The following is a 10,353-nucleotide window of genomic DNA, read 5'->3' on the forward strand; positions in this document are numbered from 1 at the left end:
CTCTTGGCCTGGTGGTCCGTGTTGTTGTTGACCGAGCTCTGATGGAATTTAGGATTTAATTTTTGGCTTATTTCCTTTTTTTGTCTGCTTGTCCTGCCCCACAATCCCCGTTCAGGCCTTTTTTCTAGTGGTAAACAGTTCAGGGCCGGCTGTGGCCGTTTGGTTTTAATTGGAAACTGTCTCTTTACATTTTTAGGAGATCTATGTACATGAGTAGTAGAACCCTCCGAGGGTGGGGCTGGGGTGCCCACTCGCTCAGGCATCCCTCTAATCACCAGAATGGAGGTGCGCAGTCAGCAAGGGACCAATGTAAACAGCTACCAAAAGAAATGACTGTCCACACGTTTATCTCTGCGGTTCTGCCAGGAGACTATGGCTGCTCCGATCCTTCCCCTGCCTGATCTCAACCACGATGGCGGCTCCTGGAGCAGCTGAGCGTCCCAGACGAGAAAGCAATGGGTTTCTTGCTTCTTCCAAAATTCCCCAGCTCCAAGCCTTCCAACCTTCTAAATATTCCTTTATATGTGGTTCAGAGTTCTGGGACCATACCCTGAGCCTGCTTGGTCGGGTATTCTGTGTTGTTGCTGGCAGAGTTCTTACTATACTTCCACCCGATCCGCTATGGTATGTGTGCAGATATATATACATATAAAAATGCTAATTTTATTTTTAAAATTAGTAGGTTTAAGTCTTTTTAACACCCTAGAACAGATTATTCTGTGTGAGTTATTTTATCTATTCCTCGAAATGTCTTTTTGTTTTTAAGACAAAATTACTAGAGGCAGTTTCTTGATTTTAAAAAGTTTTGTACCTTTTTAATAAACTGGAAATTCAAATTTTCCCTTAAAGCCATCCAATTCAATGAAATTTTCAAGTACATATGAATTATCTTATAAAAATCTCATACAAGCTTTTCCTCATTTCTGTATTTCTTTTCTTTTACTACTTTTTTCATTTTCCAAAATTACTTATTTCACTGTTTTTCTATTCCAATCAATACAGTTTAAATCTAATAAACTACCTTATTTCTAATTCATTAAGACTCATATTTTTATTTTTGCTTTTCTAATCTTGTAAATTTCTTTTCCTTATTTCTTGAATTAGATTCGATTAATTCATTCACTTATTTCTACTACTTTATTCTTAATTATAAAAAACATTTTATGAAAAGAAGTTAATTCTGAGTATAGCTTTTAAGGGACAGCATACTTGGCATTTAGTTGCGTTTTCACTATTTTCTAAATGTTCTTAATCATATTTCTGACTGTGTCTTTAAATCAAAGGTATTATGAACAATACTTAAAATCCTCAATGGCAGGGTTTTGTTCTGCATTGGTATCTTTAAATTTTCATTAATTTATTTTTAGTTCTATCAAGAAGAAATGTAACCTACATCATTTCTACTTTTGGTGAGAAAACCTGGTAAATCAAGAAATCTCATCCAAGTAATTTTGCCTTAAAAAAAAAAAAAAGATTCAAAGACCAGATTCTTGTTGTTTTTGTTATTAAGTGCCATCCAGTAGTTTCTGACTCAGGGAAAACATGTATAGGGTTTTCAAGGAGCAGTTAGTGGGTTTAAACCATGGACCTTATGGGTAGCAGTCCAGTGCTTACCCTACAGCACCACATTAGAAAACCACACAAGGAATATGTAACTCATATAAAGGAATTTGTTCTAGAGGTTAAACATCTAGTCTTAATATTTACAAATAAAATTTTAAATATTATTGCCCTGATTATAAATGAGGTTGAACTTACTTAAACATGTTAGTCATGTATTTCTTTGGAAATTAACTGTTTTTTGCTACTGATTTGTAGGAGCATGTATTATCGATCATCTTATATATTTTTCCCGATTTGTTATGTTCGGTTTTTTTTTGGGGGGGTGGGGGTGGGGAAGGCTCCTTTTATAAAATCTGTGTTGGTGTTTACTTCTGAGGAGCGGCTGTAGATTTGACCCACCAACCTCGTAGTTAAAACTGACTTTGCAGTTCTGTGATTATCCTCCAGCGCCACACCGCCTATGTGGCTGACACCCCTATGTGAGTTCCCTTCATAAGTCAAAACTCCTTTTCCTTCCAATTACCAAACATTCATTCATATTTTTCCCTTCAGTTTTTTCCTATTTAACTCTTTAATGATCTAGCATTGAGCATTCAATTTATATACATGGTGGATTGTTTTATGTTTTTAACCCTTAACAAAATGTACTGTGGTTTACTAATTTCTGAGATAAAGATTTTAAGATACTTCAATCTAATTGGATAATTGATATTTCTATATTAAGAATAATGATAAGTAAAACTTTAAAATATATAGAAATTAATGTTCCTCTGAGTTTACTGTTTAATATCAAATCTTCTTCCTTCCTATTGGGAATGTGTTACATTTTCATATCTTTATACCAGCAAATATGGAATTCATGTATTAAAGAAATTTGTTGTTGTTACTGTTGCTAAGTATCGTGGAGCTGGTTCCGACCCATAGCAACCCTGTATAGGGTTTCCAAGGAGCAACTGGTGAGCTGAACCACCATCCTTGTAGTTCAAACCAACTTTGCAGACCAGAGCATTAACCCACAGCACCACACTAGGACTCCATTACAGACAATAAGAAATGTTAAATGCTCTCTTTAAAATACTAAATTTTTATTACTTGAAGAAAAGTCTTACCTAGTTCACAGATTATGGCAATGCATGCCCGAACCATCCTGTCTCTTTCTTGAAGTCCATCGTTTCCAACTGCTATTAATGAGTTAGCCACAGAGCTAGGAAACAAGGAAGCATTCACAGTAATCATCTGCAACAGAGAAAAATTGGAAAAATGACTTACACTACAATATTTTGTTTAAAACTGTATTTTTGAAATTGTGGTATTTGAGAGCAAAGGATACTTACATACACCAATTTTAATCTCTGCTTCATATAGACATTACAAAGAATTAGTGTACAGTAAGTACAACCTGGTTACGGTGGAAATCAGTCATAGAAAGAAAATTCAAGTATTTTCCACTAAAATGAGCCATAGAGGTGGTAAGACTGATTTAAAAACTATAGAACTTGTGAAATCCAGAAAAGCAAGGCAACCCCTTTGTTCCAGCTCTCACAGGTTTCACTGTCATCAGTAATTGATGTGCGACCAGATGTCACAATTTAAGCGTGAAATTTTACCTACTCAATCTTAAATGTGTGTTAATATGTACCTAAATATGGTACTGTAGGATCAGTACTAGACTGTGAACCACAACGTCAGCAGTTCAAAACTGCCAGCTGCTCCTCAGAAACCCTACACAGGGTCACTATGAGTCAAAAGTAACTCAACACCACTTAACAACAAATTAATTCAACATATGTGCTATTCACAGGATACATAAAACTTAAATATTTGCAAATCAAATCACTTTTCTAATTTTCAGGGAAATCTATTCAAAACTTAATTTTGTGTAAAACACAGAATTCTCTTCTCACAAATCAATGAATAAATAATGGGTAATTCATAAAATGTAACTCTACTAAAGTTAAAAAAAAAACAGCCATCATTTTTTGGCACAATAGGCCATACATATAAGGAAACAAATGAAAGACCATGAGTAGATAACACATTTGTGAAACTGACTAAAAGGACTTGGAGAAGCACTGATTTTGCTAAGAAGAACATCTGAAATTTGAGCTGAGCTCACAAGACAAGCATAATATGCCAAGAGGTGGAAATGAAAAGAGTAAGAAGGAAGTTAACATTCCCAGTACAATAAGAGAGGTCAGACAGAAATAGCTGATTAGACCAAAAGTGAACTTCAATGCCTTAATACTCAAAGGACTGCTACTTGGTACTAAGTACAAGGCCCATCTTGGCACTATAATCCACTAATATGTGTTTTTGTTGTTAAGTGCTACTGAGTCGGTTCAAACTCATAGCAACCATATATAGGGTTTCCAAGGAGTGTCTGGCAAGCTTGAACTGACAACCTTGCGGTTCAAATTGACCTTGCAGTCTAGTGCATTAAACCATAGCACCACTAATATTAGCTTGAACTAATTACTATCAAAGGACTGGTAAGTCAAGGCAGGTTTGGAAATCTTTTAGAACATGGTCTTAGTTCTGGTTTTCCACTATACAGCTGTGTAGAAAGGGCAAGTGATTTTATCAAATGAATTCCTGTTAGCTGTAAAAATTCTGTGACACTGTTGATGCTTTATTACATGACTAAAGTGAGCAGTAAGCAGAATTTAGAACACATAGGATAACAGCAGCTGACCAATGGAAAAATTACTATGGAAAATGCGAGAGAGAAAATAAAGACCCTGAACTGTAGGGAGAGAAGAATCAGAGGGACAATGGAGGTAAAAAAACAAACATAAAGTATCTGCTAAGTACATGAGATGGGTCAAAGAGAAGAAAAAGTAGCATGAATGTCATTCATACAGCAATGTATCCTAAAGCAACAAATGTTTTTGATTTCTTTTGAAAATAGATTAAAACTTTTATAGAAAATTTTTTTAACATTTTGAATACACACAAAAAACAGTGACCTAGGAATTAGGTATTTAACTTTAATTTCTATTCTTTTTTATTGTGAAGATGTTTCTGGAAAAAATAAATGTATACTTGGTTGCTAAAAAGTACTAATAAAACTATAGCTCTCTGGGTGAGAACAGCCACTATTCATACATCAAAAGGAGCACTAGTAGCATAGTGAATTATGAGCTGGGCTGCTAACAGCAAAGTTCAACTCTACCAGTTGCTCTGCTAGACAAAGATAAGGTTTTCTGCTCCCATAAAGATTTAAAGTCTAGGAAACCCTAGAGAGGGTGGCTATGAGTTAGAACCAACTCAGTGGCACGTAACTACCACCAATACATTGAAATGTGTTTTTCTTTTAACTAAACCAAGGAGTAAACTTGTAATAATGCCATTCTTTCTCTGAGCCGTCCTGTCAACAAGCAAAAGAAAGTTTCCTGCTCTGCAATTCATCCATGATACATACCTCCAATTATTTTTCACTTCAGAAGACAAGAGAATAAAATGTCATTTTTGTTATGGTGCTATTATATAAGTTTTAAGCATCTGTATACTTTTATTGAAATAATGGTATCAGTGAAATTTTCACTTGTATAAAAATGTTGTAAAATTAAAATATCTACTAAATAATCCAAAGAAGCAGAATTAAATTGTTTAAGTTCATTTAGAGTTGTCTACTTTTCTCAAATCAATTTCCAGGGTGGCAATTTTAAAATTGTGGCCCAGGTAATTCTGAGGGACCCTAAGACAACTTTCACAAGTTGGCAGCTATTATTATTTTCATAGTAACACTAAGACTTTGTCTTTTTCATTCTCATTTCCTTACAATTATACTTGTATGTATGCTGAAGTTTCCAAGAAGTTCAATTAAATGTGGTATCACAGACGCCTGAATGTACAATGAAACCGATAATCCAGCTATAGTCTATAAAGAAAGACATTAAAGAAATCTGCAAAAACTGAAACAATGCCACTCTTCACTAATACTCATTTTGGAAAACAGCTCTTTTCATAAAAATGTTTATCTGTAATAGACTTACTGCTATCTTAACATATTAAGTATTTTTTATTTTTTGCTTTTAATTAGTATGATAAATACCAACAGATGCAGTCCAAACAAAACCTCTTCATTTTAAAATTTAAAGCAATTTACTTTACAAAAACGCAATAGTTTTATATAAAGAGGTTCTAAAGCAAAATGTTACTCTAGATTATCCAAAAAGTATCTTGCTTTTTTATAATGAATTCTCGTTAAGTTGAATCCCTCAGTAGGACGAATTATATAAATCAGCAAAAGTCATAACTCTTATTTATTAAATTTAAATTTCAAAGTCAATGCATGGTCTTGATTTAAGAGTTTACCTATAACAAAACTCTAACTCCAATGTTGCTTTTACTAGAATTTCAAACTAACTGAAGAACTATCTTACCCTTTTACTATTTCTACATTACTTTGCCTACCAGTGGGTATTATTACTAGGCACAAGCTGGAAAAAGAAAAAACAGCAAACCTTTCTGATACATAAACTCAATAATCCATCATTTTGGAATACGAATTGAATTGAAAGGTGGTGAAGGAAAAGATGTAAAAATTTTAACTGTTTCATAATTTTAGATATTTTACATTAAAACACACATATACTGCATCACTCACTTTTCCTTCAGTATGAAAATTGATACTTTATCTTACTGAAATTCATTCTCCGCTCACTCTGTACCTCTGCACTGTGTTTAGTGTATTACACTAAACCAAAGACCATTGAGCTTGTGGCTCAAACCGACTGCAGTACTGCACTTACCATACAGTACCACACCAGAAGTCCTTTTATCCTATACAATGACCTAAACTGCTTATTACTACTGCCCATGGATTGTATTAAATTCATCTTCAAAGCACCCAGCTTGCAACTATTCATAGCATCCATTTAATAATACTAACTCTATGCATATCAATTATGAGAATATTAGGGCAAGAAGAAATAATTCTCTTTCACCAATAATTAGCAAACCAGTATTTACATGGGGAAGAAATATTCTTTACAATGGCTACTTTGTAAGAAATACTATCGTCGCTGTACCCAATCACATAGAATAAACAAAAATTTGTGCTTATCTCAGTTAAATGAATCTCTTCAACTTATAGGAAACTTCCAACAGAATGTTTAACATATTGATTTAACTTTATAAATTCTAAGAGAGTTTTCACAAAATCTAAAGCATTAAACCCAAACCCATATACTTGCATTTTCTCTCAGACATATAGCATACCTTTCTGACTAATCGAAGTGCTTGTGTTCTCTCTACCTCGTTGCTCTGCTGTATGTCAATACACCTAAATAATATACAAAATATGGATTAGTGATACAAATCCTACTCAACATTTTGTGTAATAGTTCCACTAGATAAGTCGCATCTTCATAATTTAATATGGTATTTCAAATATTTAATATATGTGATTTCTCAGTATGCACAAATATTTATTTAGTACCCAGTCTAGATCTAGTAATACATGCTGGATATTATGATAAAACAAATACTTCATTGAAAACTCTAAGAAAGTACAATATAGCAAATAATTTATAAGACTACTTCTATCTATAAAGAATTATAAATGTGCAATAGAGCAAAATACCAAAGTCTACTAAAAATCTTCTGACCAATCTTCGATAAAATTGATATTTTTATAAAAATCATGAATATAAAATATTTCAAGCCTGTGTATTAATTTAATTCATATAGTAACTGTGCCTAAATTTACCATTTTATGGCTGAATTAAAAGTCTATGCAAACCTTTAATAATCCTATTTTATAGAAATATAATTTAAACCTGAATTCATTTAAAAATTAATGTTTAATGAGTATCATTTAACTGGCATTTCTTGGCAAACTTTATTAAATCATTGGTCTATGTGGCAGCATAATTCATTTATATTATTTATGTTTAGATAGTTTACTATTCTAAATCAGTTTGATACTCAAAAAACTTATTTTTAAAATCTGAATACTATTAATCTCAGGCAATTTTCTTACATAGTAATAGAAGCAGAATTTCCTTTCTGGCCACAACAGAGAGACTTAAAGCAAATGAACCCTCCAGGCAAAAGCAACTACAGAGCTGAACAAAACTCTGGGAACCATGGCTGAGGTCATCTCCCTGACTAACAGCATTCTATGCACTGTCACACTATACTGTCCAAGGAAGGTGACACGTCCCTGAGGACAACAGAAGCTTCTGTTTGGAAACCTCCCAGACATCTCCTTAGGCTGCTTCTAACTTACCCTTCTGCTATAATTTTGTAATATTTTCCTGAGTTCATTACCCGAGTTCAACATTATTGACTCTACTGACTGATCAAACTGATCTGAATTTAAAGAGTCAAAAATGAGGATGGCCTGGGGATCTCAAAGCTTGTAGCAGGTGTGTGAAGCAAGGACAACCTTGTGAAGGACCATGACCTTAACCTTAAAAGTTTGTCAGAACTATGTATGGATTGCTGTTATTACATGGCATATTGTTAAGTACCATAGCAACCCTGCAAATGATTTCTGAGGAGCAGCTGGTGAATGTGAACTACCGTCCTTGCAGTTCAAACCACCATTGAGGTCCAGTGCTTAGCCTATGCTATCACACCAGGACTCTGAACTATGGGGCGCTGTTGTTGTTAAGTGCCATTGAGCTGATTCCAATGCGTAGCGACCTGTAGAGGGTTTCCAAAGAGCAGCTGGTGAGCCGGAACCGCTGACCTTGGAGTTCAAACAGTTTTGCAGTCTGGTGCATTAACCCACAGTGAGTTGGTGAAAAAGGTAAACAAACTGTTCCAGAGAATATAAAAAGTACGCAAAACTTCCGTTTATTTTTAAAAAAGCAAACATACTTTCAATACCATAACCAGACAAAGATGTTACAAGAAAGGAACATATCGCTTATGAACACAGCAGTAAAAATTGTAAAAGTATTAGCATATCAACTTTATATATATATATATGTTTATGCATATTTAAACATACATGTATGTGTACATATACATACTTCTCTGTGTGTGTGTGTGTATATATATACATATACATACACACCACTGGTCTGTCAGTTTGTCCTACTGTGGTAGCTTGTGAATTGTTGTGATTGCAAGCTATGCCAAGGGTATTTTAAATACCACCAGAATCACCTACTGTGGACAGGTTTCAGATGAGCGTCCAGATGAAGACCAACTTGAAAGAAGGAGTGACAGCCTACTTCCAAAGATTTAGTCACCGAAAACTTTATGAATCGCAGAGAAACAATGTCAAATAGTGCCGGAAAATGAGCTCCTCAGGTGGGAAGGCACTCAAAATGTGCCTGGGGAAGAAATGCCTACTCAAAGTAGAATTGACCATGATGATACAAATGGAGTAAAGCTGCTGGGAGTAAAGCGCACAGGACCTTCATTTGCTGATGGGGCACAACTCAAAATGAAGAGAAACACCTGTGAACTTCCACTAATAATCGGAACATGGAATGAATGCATTATGAATCTAGGTAAATCAGAAATTGTCAAAAATGTAATGGAAAGAACAAACAAGATGGCGGATTGGGTGGACGTGTAGTAAACAGCTGAAACAACAACAACACAGAATACCCGACCAAGCAGGCTCAGGGAATGGTCCCAGAACTCTGAACCACATATAAAGGAACATTTAGAAGGTTGGAAGGCTCACAGCTGGGGGAATTTCTGGCAGAAGCAAGAAATCTATTGCTTTCTAGTCCAGGATGCTCGGCTGCTCCAGGAGCCACCTTCTTGGGCAAGACCAAACAGAGGAAGGATCAGAGGGCCACAGACCTGGCAGAACCGCTGAGATAAAGGTGTGGACATTATTTTCTTTGGTATCTGTTCATTGGTCCCTTGCTGTCTGCGCACCTTCATTCTGGTGACTATAGGGGTGCCTGAGCGAGTGGGAACCCCAGACCCACCCTCGGAGGGTTCTACTACGCATGCGCACAGATCTCCTCGAGATTTAAAGAGACAGTTTCCAATTAAAACCAAACGGCCACAGCCAGCCCTGAACTGTTTCCAACTAGAAACAAGGACTGAACGGGAATTGTGGAGCGGGACAAGCAGACAAAAGAGGAAACAGGCCGAAAATTAAAACCTAAGTTACATCAAAATGACAACAGTGGTATCTTGAAACTTCTCAGGAAGAAGAGTGAAAAGAGAAGCCCATTTCCTGATCACATCTACCTGGAGGCATTCAGAAGGCATAAAAAATACCAAAATATATACTCATCTGAATATTAAGGCCACAGATAACCCATGAAGATGCCCAAAACACAGAAGCAGACAACCATATCTGCACATGTCAAGAAATGAGATAAAGTGACTGAGGCAATGAGCTGGAAGGAGACCTACACTCCCTACTGGAAGATGGGCAGGCTTTGGAAATGCCTGAGAAGGAATTCCTAAAAATAATTATAAAAGGTATCAAAACACTATACAATGCAGTTGAGAAAAATAAGGAAGAAGTCAGGAAAGTGCTACAGGAACAATCAAATAAGATATATAGAACACTGGAAACAATTCAAAGCCTACAGAAAGAGGTCCAAACAATTAATAATAGGATATCAGAAATGGACAATACATTGAAAGGGCAAAGGAAAAGAATTGAAGAGATAGAAGCTAGAACTAGTGAGCTAGAAGATAAATCTCTCAAGACTACTAAGACAGAAGAACAAATACAAAAAAGGATAAAAAAATCCGAAGAAGGCCTAAGACTGATGTTGGATAACATGAAGAGGAATAACTTAAGAATTATTGGCATTCCAGAACAAGAACAATCACACAAGCCCACAGAGGAGATAG

At 35.3% G+C, this 10,353-nt stretch overlaps 1 protein-coding gene across 1 annotated transcript in view; it reads right to left on the minus strand.

The window, feature by feature from the left end:
* Nucleotides 1-2,251: 2,251 nt before the first annotated feature.
* The window catches only part of LOC102814549 (rapamycin-insensitive companion of mTOR-like), a 40,646-nt gene continuing 32,544 nt past the window's right edge, over nucleotides 2,252-10,353 (minus strand). The window contains exons 5-7 of the mRNA XM_006874682.1: nucleotides 6,787-6,850; nucleotides 2,673-2,799; nucleotides 2,252-2,277 (exon numbers count right to left, since the gene is read on the minus strand). Of these exons, the coding sequence (XP_006874744.1) occupies nucleotides 2,252-2,277; nucleotides 2,673-2,799; nucleotides 6,787-6,850 (217 nt within the window). The remainder of the gene's footprint in view (nucleotides 2,278-2,672; nucleotides 2,800-6,786; nucleotides 6,851-10,353) is intronic.

Source organism: Chrysochloris asiatica, unplaced genomic scaffold (genome assembly GCF_000296735.1).
Source record: "Chrysochloris asiatica unplaced genomic scaffold, ChrAsi1.0 scaffold00293, whole genome shotgun sequence".
Taxonomy (NCBI): domain Eukaryota; kingdom Metazoa; phylum Chordata; class Mammalia; order Afrosoricida; family Chrysochloridae; genus Chrysochloris; species Chrysochloris asiatica.